This window comes from Eretmochelys imbricata, chromosome 1 (assembly GCF_965152235.1).
Source record: "Eretmochelys imbricata isolate rEreImb1 chromosome 1, rEreImb1.hap1, whole genome shotgun sequence".
Lineage (NCBI taxonomy): Eukaryota > Metazoa > Chordata > Testudines > Cheloniidae > Eretmochelys > Eretmochelys imbricata.
In genome coordinates this window covers 201502960-201526489 of record NC_135572.1, presented here as the reverse complement: position 1 = coordinate 201526489, position 23530 = coordinate 201502960, and the positions used below count along the sequence as shown (strand labels likewise).

Genomic DNA, 23530 nt, shown 5'->3' with positions numbered 1-23530 from the left:
TCAGAGTGGAAATAAGGTGTACATTTTTAACTATGAGTGTAATTAACCATTGGAACAACTTACCAAGGTTTGTGGTGGCTAAAATCAAGGTTTGGTGTTTTTCTAAAAGTTATGCGTTAGTTCAAACAGGAATTATTTTGAGGAAGGTATGGTCTGTGGTATGTAGGTTAAACTAGGTGATCACACTTGTCTCTCCTGGCCTTGGAGTCTACAAATTTTTTCTTCTGCCTGAAGATGCAAGTGTTTTTTAATTTCATGATGCACAGGTAAATCCCAAAGGAGGTCTAATTGCTGTTGGCTTTGAAGATGGAGTTGTTCGCATTATTGAAGTTTATGATCCCAGGGGACTCGCCATTGTTGCAGGACGGACCAATGTAGGGAATGCAGAGATGCGTCTGAAACAAGCTTTTAAACCCCACACTGCTGCAGTTACAGCCTTGGCATATGAACGAAATGGGGAAGTACTTGCCACGGGGGTATGTCTGACTTATTCACTGAATTGTTTTTATTAAGCCAAAAATATAAATCTATTTTAAGGTGACATGATTATGCTTATTTATTGATTTATCCAATCATACCTGCCTCAAGGAGGCTTTTCTTGTGATCTCCTCTTAGCCATTGCAGAAAATAACATCTGCTGTCACGTGGACCATGGAGATCAAGGGTTGTATGGACTACAGGGTAAGACCTCTGCAAAAGCAGGAGAGACTCAGAGAGAAAAGATCCCAAAGCACTTGGGAGAGGATAGCTTAGTGCCTAGAATTAACTGATTTTCTGTATCTGTGGTGGGTCTAAGTAGATTATCTATCCAGTTAGTAGGGAATTGTATTGGCTGACAAATATTGGGAATGCATGGCATTGAGGTGAGGAGTATGTGCTTATTTGAAGTTGGCAAGTATGTGAAATGATTAGAGACCCTTGAAATGCATGCTTTTTGTTATCTATCTTCTTTTCTTTCTCAGAGTAAAGACAAAACAGTCTTCTTCTTTGCTGTTGAAGACAAATATGAGCCAATTGGATACATTTGTGTCCCTGGACCTGTGCAGGCATTACAGTGGTCTCCACTTTCTCACGTGAGTGGTGAATGTTTTTCCTGGTGCTTAGATCTTATTTTTAAAAGACGCTGTTTCAACACACTGATGTTATATCCTACATTGTTATCTTAAGGATGAAGAATCCTCATCTAAGCACTGTATTACAGACACTTTGCTGCCAAAAGCTTCATGCCATTTCAGGATGAGAGCTATTACTAAACAGAATTGTCCTTCAGTGCAATCACTTAAGAGTGTTTTGGACCTGAGCAACAGAGTGCAGGATCACCTGGAAGCCATCAAAAACTTGGCCACCACCTTGACATGCTCCTGTGTGAGAAACAAGCCTTTGCATCCGCGAGTGAAACTTTTAAGGCTTAAGAGTTGTAGCCGTGTTAGTCTATGTCAGCAAAAACAATGAGGAGTACTTGTGGCACCTTAGAGACTAACAAATTTATTTGGGAATAAGCTTTTGTGGGCTAAAACCCACTTCATCAGATGCATGGAGTGGAAAATACAGTAGGATGATAAATATACATAGGACATGAAAAGATGGGAGCTGCCTTACCAATTCTAAGGAGACCATTCAATTAAAGTGGGCTATTATCAACAGGAGGAGAAATCACTTTTGTAGTGGTAATCAGGGTGGCCCATTTCAAACAGTTGACAAGAAGATGTGAGTAACAGTATGAGGAAAATTAGCATGGGGAAATTAGTTTTTAGTTCTTGTAGTGACCCATCTACTTCCAGTCTTTATTCAGGCCTAATTTGATGGTGTCCAGTTTGCAAATTAATTCCTGTTCTGCAGGTTCTCTTTGGAGTCTGTTTTTGAAGTTTTTTTGCTGAAGAATTGCCACTTTTAAGTCTGTTATTGAGTGTCCAGAGAGGTTGAAGTGTTCTCCGGCTAGCTTTTGAATATTATAATTCTTGACATCTGATTTGTCTCTATTTATTCTTTTGCCTAGAGACTGTCCAGTTTGGCCAGTATACATGGCAGAGGGGCATTGCTGGCACATGATGGCATATATCACATTGGTAGATGTATATGTGAACGAGCCCCTGATGGTGTGGCTGATGTGGTTAGGTCCTATGATGGTGTCCCTTGAATAGATATGTGGACAGAGTTGGCAAAGGGCTAGTGGCATTCTGTTAGGCCCAACAAAGAAAGTAACAGAACGCCACTAGCCGTCACCTTCAGCCCCCAACTAAAACCTCTCCAGCACATCATCAAGGATCTACAACCTATCCTGAAGGAGGATTCCTCACTCTCACAGACCTTGGGAGACAGGCCAGTCCTCGCTTACAGACAGCCCCCCAACCTGAAGCAAATACTCACCAGCAACTACACACCACTAAACAAAAACACTAACCCAGGAACCTATCCCTGCAACAAACCCCGTTGCCAACTCTCTCCACGTATCTATTCATAGGACACCATCATAGGACCTAACCACGTCAGCCACACCGTCAGGGGCTCGTTCACATGCACATCTACCAATGTGATAGATGTTATCATGTACCAACAATGCCCCTCTGCCATGTACATTGGCCAAACCGGACAGTCTCTAGGCAAAAGAATAAATGGACACAAATCAGACATCAAGAATTATAATATTCAAAAGCTAGCCGGAGAACACTTCAACCTCTCTGGACACTCAATAACAGACTTAAAAGTGGCAATTCTTCAGCAAAAAAACTTCAAAAACAGACTCCAACGAGAACCTGCAGAACAGGAATTAATTTGCAAACTGGACACCATCAAATTAGGCCTGAATAAAGACTGGAAGTAGATGGGTCACTACAAGAACTAAAAACTAATTTCCCCATGCTAATTTTCCTCATACTGTTACTCTCATCTTCTTGTCAACTGTTTGAAATGGGCCACCCTGATTACCACTACAAAAGTGATTTCTCCTCCTGTTGATAATAGCCCACTTTAATTGAATGGTCTCCTTAGAATTGGTAAGGCAACCCCCATCTTTTCATGTCCTATGTATTTATCTCTTCCTACTGTATTTTCCACTCCATGCACCTGAGAAAGTGGGTTTTAGCCCACGAAAGCTTATGCCCAAATAAATGCGTTAGTCTCTAAGGTGCCAAAAGTACTCCTTGTTGTTTTTTAAGGCTTAGTTTTCATTTAAAAAGCACTGGTTTGAACATTGACTGTGCCTGTTGCCCATGTTCAAATAGGCATGTGCAATTGTAAACAAAGCTTTCAAAGCACCAAAAGCAAACCCTTGGGTGTTTCTCTGAACTCAAGCTCCAGTGCCTTTGATGTTTGTCCATGACTAATTCAGATAGAATTTTGTTATTAAAAACAAAGATTTCAAAAGTTTAATAAGGCCAGGTTCACCCTAGAAACTTCTGCCAGGGTAATATTGTTGGTTGGGGGTATGTGATTCTTTATGAATTTTATAAACCAGCAAAAAGCCCTAGCGTAGATTGTCATGCTGTCTGGAGTGGCTCACAACCGAGAGTGCCAGTCTCAGGTCAGACTGTCAGAAAACAGGGCAGACACCCCAAACTGGTGGTACATTCTATAATTAGATTTCACCAAGCCAGTAACAAATGTGCACTCCTGGATCACTATACCAGTATTACCATGGAGTCACAGGGAGTCTCCCTAAGCTCTCTAGCCCATCTTGCCATCCAGACAAACTGGAGTTTGTGATAAAAGGTTATATAAACCAAAAATCACATTAGGTTACTCCCAATCCCAAAGGATCAGTCTTTTACCCCAAATCAATTGGAACTCTGGGCCTTACACTGGTCGCCAAATCTCTAGTAAACTAACTAAAGATTTATAAGCTAAGAAAAAAAATGAGTTATTTAGAGGTTAAAGCAGGTAAAATACATTAACAGGTGAGTCAAAGTTTTTTAAATCCAAATGTAGTAATCTGCTAGCTTTCCAAAAGCCTCTCAGGGTCACCCAGAATAACACTGGGGAACTCTGCCTTGCATCTGGAATGCTTTCCTGTAGGTGTCCAAACAGTTCAAAAATACAGGATCTTTCCATGAAATCCATTTTTAAGCTTCTCCAGAAAATAGTCTGAACAGTGTCTTCACCCACATGGGTTTTGATGAGTAAGAAATACAGACTGAGTCTGTGATTTCCCATTGAACACAATGCCCTTGCTTTGAAGTTAGCACTCTTCTTTGTTTGCATTTCCCCAAGGCTTCATCTGCATTTAGGGGGTTATTTAGTTACAAGACTATACATAGTGTAATTACCTGCCATCACATTATAATAGAAATAGATAAGTAAAAACAATACAAGTAACATTCCATTAGTTTTTATGAAGTTTTAACATGTGACTACCATCTCAAATTAACATACCTTTGATCTAGGGTTATTTACTTACAGGGTATCATAATGTAGAAGTAATGTAATAGCAAACTACAGGAGATAGATAGATGAAAACAAATCTCGTTTGATCTCTATTAGCATAAGTGTAGATTCAGTTATACTGGCCAAAAAAGTCCTTTAGCCAGTATAGCTTGTTTTGTTTGGGGGAACTGATATAAGCTATACTAGCAAAAGGATTTTTTTGCTGGTATAAGTTGTGTCTCTGCCAGGGGGTTTGCCAACATAGCTGTACATACTAGTATAGCTGTACTGGCAAACCCTATCTAGACTAGACCTGGCCTAAATAACCATGGGAATTAGCTCATAGCTGCCCTCTTGGAGTCATTCTGTGATGGCAAACTGCTCCCTGTTTACCTGACAAGCACCAGTATGTCTTCTCCCTCTGGCTTGTCAGGCTCTTCTGATTGTCCTCCTGCCCAGCAGCGACAAGTATCTATCCCAACCTTGCAGCTAGGTGCAGAAACCCTCTAACGGTGTATTTATTTGCATGTATAATTTCTAGGTTATAACTGTCAAATGTATCTTCATTTTTCTCACTTTAATATAAGCAAAGAAGATTAAAAGATGAACATTTAATTAATGGAACTTTTAGCTGCAGATTTTACGTGCACAAAAGCAATGTAATTCTAAGTTCTGATACCCACAGCAACTGCAGCTAGCTCCCTTTGCACATTAGGGCTGGGTGAATTACTTCAGATAAAATAAAGACCCCCCGCCCCATCCCCAAAGCCTCCTTTGGGGAAAAACACCTATATGCAAACTTGACTTTTATTGCAATTTAAAAAGTTTGGATAATTCTTCCTCCTACCTCAGTTATTCCTCTGACACTGGCATTTCAGGGATCTAGCAGGGACCAGAAATCCTGTAAGATAGCTGGAGGTTTTTTCCCCCAAGATTTCCATCCCAGTCTTAAAGACATAAGAGATATGTATAGTACAGATAAAGCACCTAAACTTTCAGTTGCTTATTCAAACAAAACCTCTGACACAAGCTTTTGGTTCAGACCCGTCTGTGACCGGAGTCCCGGGGGAGCCAGCTGAGGTCACTCAATTAGGGTGACCTGCAAAGAATGGGGCTGACAATCCCCAAAGCTGGTGGATATTCCAATACTTAGATTTACCAAGCCAGCACAAAACAGCTTCTTTATTACCTCACCAGTTGCCCAGAAGCCAACAACACAGTTCCCTTACAGTAACCCAGCCTCAGGCCTCCACCCAGACAGCCAAGTCAGATATGCTGAGGATTACTGAAAATCTTGTTCATCATATTAAAAAATTCTACCAATCCCAAAGGATTGGACACATTACCCACCAGGTTAATGAATAACTCAGATCTTACCCAAATACACGCTTACAGCCAATTCTTATTAACTAAACTAAGATTTATTAAAAAAAAGAAAAGAGAGAGTGTATTGATTAAAATATCTTTGTACATACAGATATGAATAAAGTTCTTAGGTCAGTTTCGTAGTAGAGATGGTGAGCTCGGTAGTTGCAAAGAGTTCTTTTAGAATTTAATCCAATGTCCAATATCATATTCATGGTGTTCCAGCTTAGAACTGGCATCTCAATCTTGCGCCTCAAACTTCCCCTGGTGAAGCTTAAGCAGATCTGAGATAAAAAGGACTGGGACCCAAACATCTTTTATACAATTCAGGCCTCCTTTCACAGGCTGGAGTCCCTCAGCGAACAATAGACCGTCATTTCCTAATTATCGCCCGGTAATTATTCATACAGATTAACATAAGGCAATTGTCTGTTTTCCCACCATTTGCAGATGATATGCTATACATTTCAAAGAGATGAATACAGCAACATCCTATGTTTACAGTTCATTTAAATGTTAAGATGTTCTTCTGATCTCTGAATTAATAGAATACAGTAGGGATTGGCAACCTTTGGCATGCGGCCTGCAAGGGTGAGTCCCCTGGCGGGCCGGCTGGTTTGTTTACCTGCCACATCTGATTATGGCTCCCACTAGCTGCAGTTCACTGCTCCAGGCCAATGGGGGCTGCGGAAAGCGGCAGCCAGCACATCCCTGGGCCTGCGCTGCTTCCCGCAGCCCCCTTTGGCCTGGAGCGGCAAAGTGCAGCCAGTGGGAGCCGCAATCGGCCAAACCTGTGGATGCGGCAGGTAAACAACCCCGCCCAGCCTGCCAGGGGGCTTATCCTGGCGGGCCGCGTGGCAAAGATTGCCAATCCCTGGAATACAGCATAGACAGGAACTGGTTGATTACATTGTTGACCACTACCAATATATATGTAAATACACAAAAACACAAACATTATCTCCCCATATATCTTTAAGGGCTGAATCTGAGTCATTTATCCTGCAGGATGCTTAACCCTTTCTGGTCATGTGTCACACCATCTTTCAAAGAAGCCAAACTCACAAGGTGTGAATGTTTCCCCATCTTCCCTGAGCACCTCCTTGCAGCAGGGCATCCTAACACCTGGTCTTCAGTCCCCCTTCCTCTCTCAGGCTCCTAGGGACTTCCCCCCCACAGTCTCTCTTGCCTCAGTAATACCCTGCCTTGGGGCTGGCTTATTACAAAAACATAGAGCAAATAATCCATAACAGAAGTCCCAAAACATAGTCCCTTTATCACCCCCAGTGCATCTAGTTCTTATAACCCCACAACAGCTAGTCCATCAACATAGCACATACCATTCTCTGGCATCCTCCACCACCCTTGGGCTCTACTTCTGTCCTCTCCTGGCCTTCTGCCAGGAGAGCCACCCAAGCCCTTACAGGTCAAGTGCATCTCCACTCTTCCTAGCAGAATGACACCTGCATCTCCCAAACCATCTGTTGGGAGTTCATCCTCAGCAGTGGAGTATCCATTGCTTCCCCTGTTCTGTTAACCTCCCATCTCAGACAGGCAAGCAGGTACTTCCACTGTTCCCAACTTCAGCCCTTTCTGGTCCTCAGCTCCAGCTCTCTGGCTTGGAAGTCAGCATACAATGCCATCTGCTGCTCTTCTGCCTTTAACTTTCTGTCCTGCCTCTCTGCCTTTGGGAGGTCAGCTAGCAAAGCCCCCCTCTAGCCATCCCTACAAGCCTCCTCCCTCTCTAATGCTCCCTGATCCTTTATAGCACCAGGTGCTGTTCTGTCTTTTTAATTGGCCAACTGGGAGCACCTGTACTTGCACAGAGGAACTGGACCTGCTTCATTTAAAGGGGCAAGCCTCCTTGTGACACTAAACATCATCATGCTGCTCTCAGTCTAAAATGATATTCTCTGATTTCTGGTGGTGATGCGTCTATTGAAATAATCACATAAAATGAATGTTGACTGGGGTGCTTTGACTTTGTGGCTTAACAACTTCTGACCTTTAGCTTTACTCTGCCTCTCTCCCAGTTCCATATGTCTGTCTAATTGTTGTGTTTTATGTGCTGTTCTACAGGCAGAGAGCATGCTGCTTGTGCTCTGTGAAAATGGCTTTGCTCTTCAGGTTCCTGCACCCATCCTTGGAGAACAGGACACAGTAGCCACCTATGAGATCAATGACCTGCCCACACAGTATTTCCATTTCTGCAGCATTAAATCCCGGATCAAGGTAAAGAACTGTCCTGTGGGGAATTAAATTCTCATTCCTCAGTTACCAGTATCCCTAGAGTACAAAACTACTCCACTCAAGTTGCTAGTCTGTGTAGTGCTGAATGCAGGGTTCTAGCTGAGCCATTCATAAGGAATGACCAGGCACAGACCACTCCTGGCTTTGCTTCATCAATTGGAAAATATATGTTGCAACACTAATTCATGGAAATAAAAAGTGGAGCTGAGGAATAACATAGCTTATAATGCATGTATATTATAGGATTATACTAGTGGTAGTAGAGTTAAAGTTAATGTCACTTCCATTCTAAAAATATATTTTTTGTCTTTTAATTTTCAGAAAAATTATCCTTACAACTGTAATTTCTCATGCTTGATCCCAGCCACAAAGGAAATTCTTTTAAACAGTTTCATAAACATGCATTTGGTCACTTCTGAGTTAATCAAACATGAAAAATGGTTATTTTTCACCAGTTAAATTTTTCTGATACCTTTTTTGTGTGCTGTGATAACTGTAAATGGACTACTCTTATAAAAAAAAAAGAAGTCAGAATTGTATTTATGTATTCCCCAGTGAGGACTCGCTCCTTTGAAGACATGTGTGGCCACATTCACTGCTGGTATAAATATGGGCAACACCTTAGATAGCACTGGCGTTACACACTCTTTCACCAGTGGGTATTTTAGGAAACTGAAAAGCACCCAGTGGCAGGCTAAGGATTAGAACACTGATTACTTGACTCTAAGCATCAGTGCTCCGTCTAGCACATCACAGCTGCCTCTCTTGAGTGATGGCACTTCCATTCTCAACCATATTTTCAAAGATTTATAACTACTACCTCGATGTTTTGTTAAAGATCTGGCAAAGCCCCAGCATACACAGTAAGAATTCAGTACTCAGGAAGAAGAGATGTCTTTGGCTACCTTACAAAGCTAATATGTCCCTGGGAAAAGATTGTGTGATATTTGACACTTATTTATGCAAAGATAAGTTTTAATAAAATGAAGATTTTAAAGATTGTATAAATTGGCAATGGCAGTACTCCTCAATTCAGTGTTCAGAAGGAAGGTCATTACAAACATTTTGTTTTCACTTTAAACTTATGTTTGAGCACAAACAATGCAATGCCACATGGGAATCTGAATTCAAGTCTCCAGCATGGTCACTTTTACTTTTGGGCAAGTAAAGGACAGAGTTTGGGGGCACTGCAGAAGTAGTGCGTCCAGTCCATGAGTTGATAGAGAATCTCCCATTGCAGTCAAGCAAATCCTCCGGCTAACACAAGGATTGATTGGCTTGGGAAAAGCTGCATTTAGCGTGTCTCTGGTGGAGGGTGCTTGCTGTTTCGTTAGTCCTTGGAGGCAGAATATGAGAGGAGGAGGGAATGAGGGGATTCAAATGAGGTATGATGGGGCTTGTCTACACAGGCCCTGCAGTGCGGACTATGGGAGTCTGACTTGCTGAGTGAATCAAAGTGTTGTGCTGTAACTACTCCATGTAGTCCCTGCTAGCTTGAACTAAAAGGTACCTAGTTTGTGTTAATGCAGTCGCATTTCAAATAGGACTATGTTAACGAGAAACGTGTACCTTTTAGTTCGTGTTTATAGGGCAGGTATGGGCAATTGCAGCACAACATTTTAGTGTGTGCTGCATTTCACACCCCCATAGTATGCACTGTGGGGGTTTCTAGACATGCCTGATCTCTGCTTAGTTGCGAGGAATACTTCCCTAATTTCTAGCATTTTTATCATGAGGTCCTTTCAGTCAATGGTGCATTGGTTTCATGACTCATTTTTCACTGCGTTCTGTAACAGAGGGAAGAGGAGATTGAGCGCAGAGAGAAAAAGAAACAGGAGGAGGAGAAGGCAAGGTTGCAGTGGATAAAGAAACAGCAGGAGATGGGAATTGAGATAGAAGAAGAGCCAGAGGCAGAGCCTAAGAAAGAGGAGCCACTGCCACCCATCTATGTCCCACAGGAGCCCAGCCCCATTGTCTGCGGGTTTTATTCAGCACCAGGGAAATTCTGGCTGTCTTTGGTAAATTAAATATTCTTTCTTTTTTGATTTGAGAAAGGGATTGTTAAGTGTAGAGACAATAAGATTCATGGACTTGGGGATTAGATGGCGTAGAGAAAGTATTTGGAATAAAAGTCTTTTGCCTCTAGGACACAAGCTCATATGTGCCCCATGCTTGAAGATATTCAAGTGCTCAAAGAAGACCAAGTGCTTGATGCGAGTGCTCAGTGGTCTTTGTGAAATGGTTTTACAGTGTCATTCCAGTTCACAACAAATGGCACTCTTTTTGTGGCCTCCACAGAGAGGCCAAGGACTAAACTCTTTCCCCACTAGTAGATGGTGGTCCCTTGTGGTCATGACTGAGGCACATTGGTGGGACAGAGAGGAATGGCAAATGCTTGTAGCTCCACTGATAATGGTGGACTTATTCTGTGGATAAACAGCGTTTCCAGGGGTTTTTAGTCTGGCGTCTTTCACTTGCAATGAATTCATTTTTAAAAAGAAATTTAAGAAAAGAGCAATCATTCATGAAACCGCATTTTCCTGAACACCTGCATCAGCATCCTTTCTTCATGTCTTCTTCATGGCCCTTGTCTTCTTTAGGGTGGCTATGACTCTGGGTACCTCTACCACTGTGCATTCTCCCCAGTTCATCATGAAATATCCCCTGAAAGCAGGCAAGATGAGCCCTTTGAGGTGATTCCTATGGAAAACACAGATGACAACCCAATCCAAAGGATCTCTTTCTGGTAAAAGAGCTTATGCACTATGACTTACTGTTTTGTACTAAACTGATGAACTGGACTCTGGAGATATCATGGTATATTCCACTGTTTCTTTCCTTGTGTGGATCAATATCCATGTGCAAGAGTTCAAGAAGAGTTCTGCTCTATTCCCTGGTACCTAGTGTTAGTTGGTTACCAGCGTTAGGATTCCTAATTGGTAGGATTTGTGAGTACAGCTGTGTAAAATACATTATTGTTTCTTTTAAAAAATGTTCATGTTGAAAACGCCCACTTTTTTGAGCACTCAAAGCTCAGTTGTGACTTTAAGACACATCCCTGCATTGGGAAGTTCTGCCCGGGGAAGCCCTGGGATGCTGCTACTTCCTATGGGGGTGCAGTCCACTACCTCGGTGCTTGCTTGGCCAGTGGGTAGGGGGATGGAGTCATGGCCTTACCTGCTTCCATTCCTTACCCCCTTTAGGGTGCTCTTTGCTCCCCAGGAGAGTATGGAGGGAGCAGTCCCCACACTTCCATTGTACCAGGCCAGCAGCTTGAACTGGACATTATGTAGACTGCACAAGTGGAGTGTCCTTGTGCTCTCCCCACCCCATGGGACCAGGCCTGATCTGACCCCAAGGAAGCCGTTTTAGGTTATAAAAACTGTAATTTACACCTGTCTTCTTCTCTCCTTCTATTGGGTGGAGTATGGGGAGGTGAAAGTCACCTCCCAACCCCGAACCAGGCTGTGTGGCAGCTGTGCAACCCCACTTTAGCTGCTAATCCAGGCTGTGGGCAATAACCAACCTGCACCTGTTGTGGAGGATGTTGGAGCCCAATGGAGCCATGCAAATCCTGATCCAAAGCCCTCCCCAGTCCATACCTTGTCTACTCCATATTGATTTTCTCTGCCACCCCATGACCCAATTCCGAAGCCAGATCCATGATGTACAGGAGGTGCATGGACACTCTTGTGTGGTCACTTAGTTTGCCAACAGCCTTTATCTCTTGTGCAGGGCATAAGTGGTATGGGTGAAAGAACCTTGCTCCAGCCCTTCATATTTGGATGAATTTCACCCATTGTGTTAAGTTAGCTTTTGTTCACAAGTGTCATTGGCTTTTTGCTGTTGCAACATTAACTGTTCTAGATCAGTACCTGGAATTGTTTAGCTTTTGTTCGCTTTACAGCACCAGCAAGCTGTTGATGTTCTGTGGGATGAAGGATGGAGCAGTGCGAGTTTATCCTCTCCAGGACAAAGACCTGTCAGCAGACAAGATGAACGGATACTGGTCCTTCAACATGCATGACAATGATTATGGCCAAATCCAGGATATCTACTCTAGTTATGATGACCGGTTCCTGGTTACCTGTGGAGCAGATAGCAACATCTTTACCTTCAATATCTTGTCTCCAGAGGACATTCAAAGAGAGCTAAAAGCGAAAGTGCCCTCTCCAAGAGTAAGTGACTGAATGAAGACATTCCCTAATTCTTCTGTCTTGTGTTCTGGTGCATAGGTAAAAGCATTACAATTAATTCTCCAGGACACGTCTAAATCTATGAATACCAGAGTACCCTCTAGTGCTAAGTATTGCTGGGCCTGTTACTGCTTCTGTGCAAAAAATACCCAGGCTTTTCGCATTGTGGGTCATTCATGACAAAAACTGAGGGTTTTCAAAGCAATTTGTGAATCTGAGCCCACACAAAATGTCTGCTAATGTAATAATAGTCTTTATGTCTGTAATGCTCCTTCTCTTTTTCCTCTCAGTGCTTTTTTTCTTCCCTCTAAAAGTGTAAGTAAGGTCTGTATATTCTGTTGATGTACATGGCATCCCTTAGTTAATCATCACCTCATGTGTTTGTGTGTTGAGAACAACAAAGACTTGACAGATTTTCTCTCTATTCTGTGCTTCTTTTTATTAAAGTGCAGTTCTACTCTGAATAGAGACTTAAAATATGGCATCATAAAGACCCTATATTTATTTTTTATTAGTGGCTTCTGTACCATAGTTGCTCAATTTGTAAGTAAAGAAGGAATTAATAAAAGCTTAATGAGTCGCTGAAGTAATCAGATCTGACTTCAAAAGAAAGGGAGGTCTGTTCAGTAAAAAAGTGCTATCTCGACAGAATCATTTTTTGAGTAGATTGAACTTTAAAATATGTTTGTAAAAATCTGATGATCTCTAGAGCCCTGTGCGGGTACACAAATGTGTATCTGCATTCGATCCGCTATCCGCAAAAATTATCTGCGAATATCCACATCCGCACGTGCGGATAGCCGCAGATATCTGCAGATTTGCAGGGCTCTACGCTCGGGGCCAGGCTGAGGCTCCGAGGCATCCCCCCTGCTGGAGCCCAGTCAGGAGAGCTGCATGGGCAGCTGTGGGAAGCCCAAAGAGAGTTGTGAACTCTCCACCTGCCCTTGGCCGGGTGAGGAGCCTGGGGGGCAGGGACACAACCGGGGGCTGCTCTCAGCCCCCCATACCCCTGAACCGCAGGCAGGTGGAGGGTCTGCCGCGGCTCCCCACAGCTCCCTGGCTGGGCTCTACGCTGGCCTGGCTAGGGGAAGGGAGGAGGCCTGTGGAGCTGCCTGGGGGCTGCTTGGGCCCCCCACCCAGGGCAGGTAGGGGATATGTCGCGGCTCCCCACAGCTGCCCGTCCAGCTCTTACCGTGGCCATGCCCTGGCTCTGAGCTGTCCCCTGCCCAGCTGGAACCAGATTGGGGAGAGCCATGTTAGCAGCTGTGGGGAGCCGTGGCGGACCATGCCCTGGGTGGGAGGGCCTGAGCAGCCCCCCACCCAGTGTCCCAGTACCCTACCCAGGGCAGATGGAGGGACCCAGGCTCCCCACAGCTGCCAGCGCAGCTCTCCCCGACCTGGCTCTGGGCAAGGCGGCAGCCCAGCCATGATAAGAGCTGGGCGGGCAGCTGTGCAGAGCTGCAGCAGACCCTCCACCTGCCCTGGGCGGGGAGCCCAAGCAAACCCTGGCCCATGTCCCTGCCCTCCAGCCCCCAAGCCAAATGTTCCAGCCTCCCCACTTAGTGCCCCTGCTCCCCAGTTCCCCCCGCCCAGTGTCCCTGCCCCCCAGTCCCTCTGCCCAGGGCAGGTGGAGAGACCCAGGCTCCCCACAGCTGCCAACGCGGCTCTCCCCAACCTGGCTCCAGCTGGGAGGGGGTTGCGGCTGGGAGCCGCAGCCTAGCCACAGTAAGAGCCAGGCAGGCAGCTGTGGGGAGCCATGGCGGAACCTCCACCTTCCCTGGGTGGGGGGGGCCTGAGCAGCCCCACATCCAGTGTCCCTGTTTCCCAGGACCCCCCGCCCAGGGCAGGTGGAGGATCCGTTTCGTGGTTCCTCAAAGCTGCCCGCCTGGCTCTTACCGTCAGAGCCTTGCACGGATACAAAATTTGTATCTGCATCCACGCTGCTATCCGCAGAAATGGTCCACGGATATAAAGTGGATACCCGTGGATTTGCAGGGCTCTAATGATCTTTATAACATCTGTCATAAATATAAAGGGAAGGGTAAACCCCTTTAAAATCCCTCCTGGCCAGAGGAAAAATTCTCTCACCTGTAAAGGGTTAAGAAGCTAAAGGTAACCTTGCTGGCACCTGACCAAAATGACCAATGAGGAGACAAGATACTTTCAAAAGCTGGGAGGAGGGAGAGAAACAAAGGGTCTGTGTCTGTTTGTATGCTGCTTTTGCTGGGGATAGACCAGGAATAGAGTCTTAGAACTTTAGTAAGTAATCTAGCTAGGTATGTGTTAATTATGATTTCTTTAAATGGCTGAGAAAAGAACTGTGCTGAATAGAATGACTATTCCTGTCTGTGTGTCTTTTTTTGTAACTTAAGGTTTTGCCTAGAGGGATTCTCTATGTTTTGAATCTAATTACCCTGTAAGGTATCTACCATCCTGATTTTACAGAGGTGATTTCTTTACTTCTATTAAAAGTCTTCTTGTAAGAAAACTGAATGCTTTTTCATTGTTCTCAGATCCAAGGTTTGGGTCTGTGGTCACCTGTGCAAATTGGTGAGGATTTTTACCAAACCTTCCCCAGGAAGTGGGGTGCAAGGGTTGGGAGGATTTTGGGGGGGAAGACGTGTCCAACTAAGTTTCCCAGTAAACCCAGTTAGAGTTTGGTGGTGGCAGTGGAGATCCAGGGTCAAAGGATAAAATTAATTTGTACCTTGGGGAAGTTTTAACCTAAGCTGGTGAAAGTAAGCTTAGGAGGTTTTCATGCAGGTCCCCACATCTGTACCCTAGAGTTCAGAGTGGGGAGGAACCTTGACAACATAGAATCATAGAAGGTTAGGGTTGGAAGGGACCTCAGGAGGTCATCTAGTCCAACCCCCTGCTTGCAGCAGGACCATTCCCCAATTTTTGCCCCAGATCCCTAAATGGCCCCCTCAAGGATTGAACTCACAACCCTGGGTTTAGCAGGCCAATGCTCAAACCACTGAGTTATCCCTCAAGCGCTGACGAGGGGATGCTCTTGCAATCATGATCTGCTCCTGGGACATGATGTTAGCAGCTGCACTTAGTAACAGAATTAGGTGCAACATCATTTCCATAGTCTAGGTTGACAGCATTGCTTTATGTCCATCTTAAAAGTGCTATTTCTTATCAAAGTAACTCTTCAGGGAGTGTCTATTCTAGTTTTAGTCACATGGAAGAGTTTTCAAATTTTGTAGCTACCTTTAGACATAAATGGGATTCATCGTGGGCCAAACTCAAATCCACTGAAGTTAATTGAGTTACATCATGGATCAGTTTGGCCCCATATGTTCATTGGTAAGTATTGCAGTCGCCCCTTTTTGCCTAGGAACCATTAGAACCTGATATTTAGTGACCCTGTAGTGTCATTCATCATGAAGGTTTCATCTGGCTTTACAAACATCACTTGATTTGTGAGCAGCAGTGTGGGGTTCTTCCTTAATTTGTGGAACAGCCTCATGAGCCGTTGAGTGTCATTCTTTGTTTACACAAAGATTATATTTTTGCTTCACAGGGAGATCTTGAAAAGGAGAAAACTGCAGAAGATATTGAGGATCCTAGTGCCTACAGGTAAGGCATGCTTGATGAAAGTGAGAAAGGCTGCGCTTGCTGGTAGCTCTGCCTCCAGGTCATGTGGCCCAGCTGTTTTGCCTTTTTAGAGAAGGCAGTAGCTCACTCCAAAGTTGGGCCATTGTCTCAAGACACACGGAGCCTTCAATGCCTGTGCAGCCTTTATGCAGACATCCATCTCATCCACCTGTTTTTGTAGCATGATGTTCTGACATCATTATTTAACATATATTGTGACAAAGTTCCTGCTCTACCTTGGTGGGTCTTGCGCTTATTGGCAGATTTGCTCACCTTGGAGCTTCACGGCAGCCCTCAGCTTGGCTGTTTTTCTGAACCCACAGTCCAGGTCGACTGCTCCTGTGTCTGACCAGGAGTTGGGAGGATTTGGGGGGAACCTGGGCCCGCCCTCTACTCCGGGTTCCAGCCCAGGGCCCTGTGGAATGCAGCTGTCTTGAGTACCTCCTGGAACAGCTGTGTGACAGCTACAACTCCCTGGGCTACTTCCCCATGGCCTCCTCCCACCTTTATCCTCCCCATAGGACCTTCCTCCTGATGTCTGATAATGCTTGTACACCTCAGTCCTCCAACAGTCCGCGTTCTCACTCTCAGCTCCTAGTGCTTCTTGCTCCCAGCTCCTCACATGCACACCACAAACTGAAGTGAGCTCCTTTTTAAAACCCAGGTGCCCTGATTAGCCTGCCTTAATTGATTCTAGCAGCTTCTTGATTGGCTGCAGGTGTTCTAATCAGCCTGTCTTAATTGTCTCCAGAAGGTTCCTGATTGTTCTGAAACCTTCTCTGTTACCTTACCCAGGGAAAAGGGACCTACTTAGCTTGCTCTCCTGCTGCAGCCCTCTGGCCTGGGCTTTCCTGGCTTTTTGCCTGTGCTTTCAGCTTCCCCCCCAGCCAGGCCAGATGCTCTCCCCCCTTTCTTTTCCTTTTGTTGTTTTTTTTCTTTCTCCACTGTTGCTAGAGTGCTGGCCGGCTGCCGGCCGGCTGTTAGCACTCCCCCCCCCCGGCCCGCCCGCCCTCGGACGCTGCTGCTGCTCCAGCTGAAACCCCCCCCTGAGAGAGGGGGAGCCTACTGGCTCACTTCCCCGGAGGGTGGGAGTGGAAGGACCCAGCCCCCAGACCCAGGTGCTTGCTGTTTGTCTGCTGACCCGTCTCCAGTTGAGAGGAATCTTATCACTTGCTTCGGCATTTCTGGAATGCAAAAAAGAAAACCCAGAACAGACAGAGAAACAGCGGTCTACCGGAGGAACACCACCCGGGAAACTTACAAATCGCCGTGGAGGGGGCCCAAGACTGAGTAACTTTGGAACTGTGCTCTCATGTGGGGGGAGGCCTTGACTGTGTCGTGACTGTGTTTGTAGGGACACAGGGGGTGTGGCACGGAGCTGCCCCCCGATCCATCTGTGTCCTCCCAACCCCCACACTACCATCTTCACAACTGCCTCCTCCACCGTCATTGCTGGCTGTTTAACATCTGCCTCTGGACTTAGCTGCTCGCCCTGATTCCACCGTGTGGGCCAGAAGCACCAGCCAACCAAACAGGACTCTCTGGACAAGTGTACGGTGGTTCATGTGTCCCCGCCCCCCGAACTGCCCATCCCACAGCCTGTCCCTTTTTACCTGACCCCAACTCCTGTTAACCACCTGCCACCGCCCCCGCTGGGGCATTGGCAATGGAGGGCACCGGGGTGACCTCTGCTGCTGCCATGCCCACCGCCTTCCCAGACTCTAGGGGAGCCCCCCCCAGCCAGCGGGAAAGGCCAGGGCAAGAAGAAGGGGAAGGGCCCCGCTAAAACCACCAGGCCCTCCGTTGCAAGGGCCACCCCCACTGCTGCGGCCCCGCCACTGTCCACTGCGTCCCTCCCTGCTGCCCCCTTCACCAGCTCTGCGGATGTCCCTCCCTCACCTCCCAGGACGGCGCCTCGTCATCTCTCCCGCCCACCGCCTCCGCCATCATCAACAGCGGCCAGGGCCCCTTCCCCACCGTGACAAGGAAGCACGGTGTCCGATGCCTCCTGGTGCTCACCTCACCCCACGTGGAGACCTACATGCGGGCGTTGGCGAGGGTGGTGGGGCCCTCGGCCATTGTGGTGGCCTCCAAAATGTATGGGAAGGTTGTCTTCTTCTTAGCATCGGAGGCTGCCGCCCAGGAGGCGGTGGAGAGGGGCCTGGCGGTGGGGGGGGGGTGTTTGTCCCCCTAGAGCCGCTAGAGGACCTGGGCGTCCGCCTGGTCCTGACCTCTGTCCCTCCTTTTCTCCCCAATGCTGGCCTGTTACCCGCCCTTTCCACCCTGGGGAAACCTGTTTCTGTCATCAGCCCTCTCCCGTTAGGCTGCAAGGACCCCACCCTCCGTCACATCTTTTCCTTTCGCTGGCAAGTGCAGCTTCTACTGCCGTCGGCGGCGCGTGTTGGAGAGGTGCTCGAGGGGTCCTTCCTCGTCCCGCACCAGGGGGCCCATTACCGGGTGTATTTCTCCACGGGGGAAGGCTGGTGCTACCTCTGCTGGGCATCAGGCCATGTCCGGAGGGACTGCCCCTTAGCCCGGCAAGGAGGGGCATCTGGGATCCCCGAGACCCGGCAGGACATCGGCCCCGTCATTGCCGACGCCCCTCGCCGTCCGATACCCGAACCTGCCCCCCCTCCTCTTTGGACCACTACTTCTCCCGCTCAGGCCTAAGGGGCACCTCCCCTACAACGCCCAGACGAGCGGGAGAGCCCCGCCCTCGCTTTTGACAATCTGGCGGGGCCTATGGAGGAGGGTGTGGCAGAGATACCACCAGGCATGGGAGAGAGCCTGCCCCAGGGAAAATCCTCCCTCCCTTATGCCCCCCCACCGTCCCCCCCCAAAAGTCCCTGAGCCATTGCCTTTACCCCCTGACAAGACCCCTGCTAACCAGCCCCCAGATGATGCCATGGAGGGCTGGGCCCTAGTCCAGGGGAAGCGAGGAAAGTGGAAGGCTCGAGCTCCGCCTCATCTACCCGAGGCGGAGGCCCCCCGGAAGACCAGGAAGGGGGGCACCGATGCCGAACCTTCCACTTTGCCCACGAGTGCGTCCTATCCACCGGTGTCAGCCGGGAAAGACGTGGTAGCACCGGAAGGTAGTGTCTCCCCTCTGAGACCCTCGAGGAAGCCCCTTCTGTCCTGGTACTACCCGAAGCCCCCGTGAACCCCGAGGCAACCGTCGTGGCGGGTGCCAGCGGGGAGAACCCCGAGGCGACGGAAAGTATCCTCTCCTCCATGTTCGAGGAGATCGAGGCCCTAGATCTGACCCCGGTCGCCCAGGGGGAGGATGACCTTTTGCCAGCAAACCTCGATTTGGGCGACCTCACTCCACCCCTTTCTTCCCCATGCTCCCTCCCCCCCCCTAACTGCTGCTTCTGCTCCCACCTCCGAGGAGCCCCTGGACTCCTCCGTCGACCCGGCCGCTGATGGCACCCCGCTGACGACCACCGAGCCTGCTCAGGTGACAGCCGGCACCACGCGGCCGGGACACGCGTCGCCAGGGGCACCCCCTGTTGGTGCGGAGCAATCGATTTCCTTCCCGGGTGGGGGCCCAACAGAAGATAATCCACCTCCTGATGCTGTAGCCGCTAAATCCACCATAGAGCCCGCGCCCGGTATCACTGAGAGCTCCCTCCCCACCCCCTTAACCCTCGAGTCTGATTGGGAGGCGCCACTATCCAGCTGCTTGCCTCCCGAAACCCAGAACCTCGCCTCTGCCACTGCCCCTGCCCCTACTCCTATCCAGTTTACCTCCTGCAATGTTATTGCCGCCACCGGGGCTGTCTCCTTCCCTTTCTCAACTGATGACCCCCAGGGAGCGGCCTTTGTGTTCTCCTGCCCCGACCCATTAGGAGCTGCTATCTTCCCTCCACCGCCCCCTATCACCCCAGAGCTTGAGGCGGGCCTAGAAGCTCCAGCCCATCAGGCACCCCGTCGGGGGTCCGCACCCTGCTTGTCCGTTTTAGTGGACCACGGGGCTGCACCAAGGGCCCCACCGGGGAACAACCGGGAAGCTGTAACCCCTCCCCCCCATGAGCTGCGAGGAGAGCTGTGGAAGTTTTTAGAGGATGTCCGTGGCTCCTGCAACAAGGTACAGCTTGCTCTCCAGCGATGGGGGGATTTTTTTCAAATCCTCTGGGCCATAAGGGCCCTCATGGGGAAAGGTAAAGGGTTGGGGAAGCAGGATGCCGCGGCCTACTGGCGGGTCCGCGTCTTCCGTGACCAATTACTCACCTACGGGATGGGTCAAGGACTGTTGCGCTGCCCACTGGGGGATGCGAGCGTCCCTGCCAGTGAGGATCCCACCCCGGCCCCCCCCATGACACCTCTCATCATCGCAACGTTGAACACCCGGGGTTGTAGGATGGCTCTCCGCAGGTCCCAGGTGCTCTCCTTCCTTCGGGAGGGAGGGTACTCTGTGATTTTCCTGCAGGAGACCCATACGGATCTGACCGCCGAAGACAGTTGGTGGCTGGAGTGGGGGGACAGGGTCTACTTTAGCCATTCCACGATTCGGCAGGCTGGAGTGGCGACCCTGTTCTCCCCCGACCTACGGCCTCAGGTGCTAGGGGTTGCCGAGGCGGTGCTGGGTCGCCTGCTGCATCTCTGGGCCCATATAGAGGGGCTCGTAGTTAACCTCATTAACGTCTATGCCCCGACATCGGGCCCGGAGCGGCTGCAATTTTATGAGCAGGCATCCGCCTTCCTCGGCACCTTAGATTCTCACGAGTGCCTGGTCCTGGGAGGGGATTTTAATACCACCCTCGAGGAGCGAGACCGCTCGGGGACCGAGCAGAGCCCGGCCGCCGTGGACACCGTTGAACATCACTCCCTAGTGGACATCCGGCGTGACCACCACCTGGATGACACTTCCACGTTCACCATTGTCCGGGTGGAAGCCCATCAGTCGAGCCACTCCCGGTTGGACCGCATTTATTTATCACGCTTCCATCTCTCATGAGCCCACTCCTCCAGCATTCGGCTGGCCCCATTTTCTGACCATCACCTAGCCACCATGACAGCCTCCCTCTGTGCGGAGAGGCCGGGACCAGCCAATTGGCATTTTAACAACAGCCTGTTGGAGGATGAAGGCTTCGTGACGTCCTTCCGGGAATTCTGGCTGGCCTGGCGAAGGCAGCGGCGTGCCTTTCCCTCGGCGCAGCGATGGAGGGACCTGGGGAAGGTGCGCGCCCGGCTTTTCTGCCGCGACTACACCCGGGGCACCAGCCGACAGAGAAATGTGGCGATAGAGCAGTTGGAATGGGAGGTCTTAGAGCTGGAGAGGCATTTGGCTGCCAGCCCCGAAGACCTGCTCCTCTTGCAGAGCGTGCCGGGAGAAGTGGGAGGAGCTCTGGGCCCTCGAGGACCATCGGTCCCGGGGCGCCTTTGTTCGATCCCGCATCCGCCTCCTTTGGGAGATGGATCGTGGCTCCCGCTTCTTCTATGCCCTGGAGAAAATGAGGGGGGCTAAGAAATACGTCACCTGCCTCCTGGCAGAAGATGGCACCCCCCTCACGGATCCCTGGATCCGACCGACCCTAGCGCTTGCAGAGTGCTTTGGGAGGAGCTCCCTATGGTTGGCTAGAATTGCCTCTCACTCTGGCCGAGTTCTCGGAAGCCCTCCGTCGTATGCCCACTAATAAGTCTCCAGGCATGGACGGGCTGACCGTGGAGTTCTACCGTGTGTTTTGGGACATTCTCAGCCCAGACCTAGTCACCGTCTGGGCCGAGTCTCTGCAGAGCGGGGTCCTCCCTCTTTCGTGCAGGCGAGCTGTGCTCGCCTTCTTGCCAAAGAAGGGGGTCCACCGTGATTTATGAAATTGGCATCCCGTCTCACTCCTCAGCACGGACTACAAAATCGTAGTGAAAGCAATCTCGCTGCGGCTAGGGACTGTGCTGGCGGACGTGATCCACCCAGACCAGACCTACACTGTCCCGGACTGCAGTATCTTTGATAACCTATTTATGGTTCTGGACCTTTTGGAACTCGGGCGTAGAGACGGTCTGTCGTTCGCCCTCCTGTCCCTAGATCAGGAGAAGGCGTTCGATAGGGTGGACCACGGGTACCTCCTGAGCACTCTGCAGGCATTTGGCTTCGGACCCCAGTTTGTGGGTTTTCTCCGGGTGCTGTACACTTCTGCAGAGTGTCTGGTTAAGCTCAACTGGACCCTGACCGAACCGGTCAGCTTCGGGCGAGGAGTACAGCAGGGGTGCCCCCTCTCAGGCCAACTGTACACTCTGGCGATCAAACCCTTCCTCTGTCTCCTCCGCAGGAAGTTGACAGGGTTGGTGCTGCGGGAGCCGGAGCTGCAGCTGGTCCTGTCGGCGTACGCTGATGAAGTGCTCCTCGTGATCCAGGACCCCGGCGACTTGGCACGGGTGGAGGCTTGCCAGGCCATCTATTCGGCAGCCTCCTCCGTCCAGGTCAACTGGGTCAAGAGCTCTGGCTTGGCGGTAGGAGACTGGCAGCAGGCGAGCTCCCTCCTACCCGCGCTTCAGACCATCCAGTGGAGCGCGGGTCCGCTGCTCTACCTCGGCGTTTACCTTTCTGCCACGCATCCCTCTCTGCCAGAAAACTGGGAAAATTTAGAGGGCGGGGTGATAGAGCGGCTCCGGAAATGGACGGGATTACTCCGATGTCTCTCCCTCCGAGGGAGAGCACTGGTGCTTAATCAACTAGTCCTGTCCATGCTCTGGTACCGGCTCAACACCCTGGTCCCAGCCTCGGGTTTCCTGACCAACCTCCGGACATCGATTCTGAGGTCCTTTTGGTAGGAACACACTGGACCCCTGTAGAGGTGGTTCATCTACCCCTGAAGGAAGGAGGACAGGGCCTGAAGTGTCTACACACTCGGGTCCGTGTCTTCCACCTCCAGGCCCTACAGAGGCCCCTCTATGGTGCAGGCAGTTCGGTGTGGAGCACACTGGTGCACGCCATCCTGCGCCGCATCCAAGGGCTCCGATATGACCGGCAGCTCTTTTATCTCCGTCTGGAAGGTCTTCCGCGAGACCTCTCGGGGCTGCCGGTCTTCTACCAGGACCCCCTCCAGACTTGGAAACTGTTTTTAACGACCAGGTCTGTGGTGGCCACCGAGGGGGTAGATCTCCTCGCGGAGCCCCTGCTACACAACCCCCAGCTCCGTGTGCAGGTGGCGGAGTCCCGCTCGGTGCGCCAGAGCTTGATCCTGGCAGAAGTCACAAGGGTCAGAGACCTCCTGGAGTATGACCGGGGAGACTAGCTGGATCCCCTGACGCTCGCCCGGCACATAGGGCTCTCCAGACCTCGCACCTCCCGGCGCGTACTTCAGGAGGTGAAGGCCGCTTTGCAGCCTGCTGCTCGAGCTTACCTCGACCGGGTCCGGCTCGAGGGCATGCCCCGCCCACCCTCTACCCCAGGCCCACTGGACCTTTTTAATTGGACCCCTGCCCCACAGACCCAATCGACCCCCTCACCCCTTCACTGCAAGCTGGCTGCATGAACTGCAGCCGGTACGCTTCCAAACCGCGCCAAGGAAACATCTATACATGCTCGTGCTCCACACCCTTCACGTCCTCACCCTAGTGTCCTGCCCCAACACAAAGTGGCGAGACCTTCTGCCACCTTTGGAGGGTGAGCAGGCCCAGTGGGCCAGCCTATATTCCACCTTGGTTCCGAGGCCCGTCGGGGACATCAGTTGGCGGCTCCTTCACGGAGCTGTGAGCACGGGCACATACTTGGCGCGGTTCACCCTCGTTCCAGATACTTGTCCCTTTTGTGGTGT

At 49.6% G+C, this 23530-nt stretch overlaps 2 protein-coding genes across 2 annotated transcripts in view; one reads left to right on the top strand and one right to left on the bottom strand.

Annotated features, from left to right (window-relative positions):
- The window catches only part of GTPBP8 (GTP binding protein 8), a 385924-nt gene that overhangs the window by 65657 nt on the left and 296737 nt on the right, over nt 1-23530 (bottom strand). The window lies entirely within an intron of this gene.
- CFAP44 (cilia and flagella associated protein 44) overlaps nt 1-23530 on the top strand; it is an 81215-nt gene that overhangs the window by 31185 nt on the left and 26500 nt on the right. The window contains exons 15-21 of the mRNA XM_077818047.1: nt 267-476; nt 963-1073; nt 7804-7956; nt 9771-9992; nt 10575-10720; nt 11882-12156; nt 15704-15755. Of these exons, the coding sequence (XP_077674173.1) occupies nt 267-476; nt 963-1073; nt 7804-7956; nt 9771-9992; nt 10575-10720; nt 11882-12156; nt 15704-15755 (1169 nt within the window). The remainder of the gene's footprint in view (nt 1-266; nt 477-962; nt 1074-7803; nt 7957-9770; nt 9993-10574; nt 10721-11881; nt 12157-15703; nt 15756-23530) is intronic.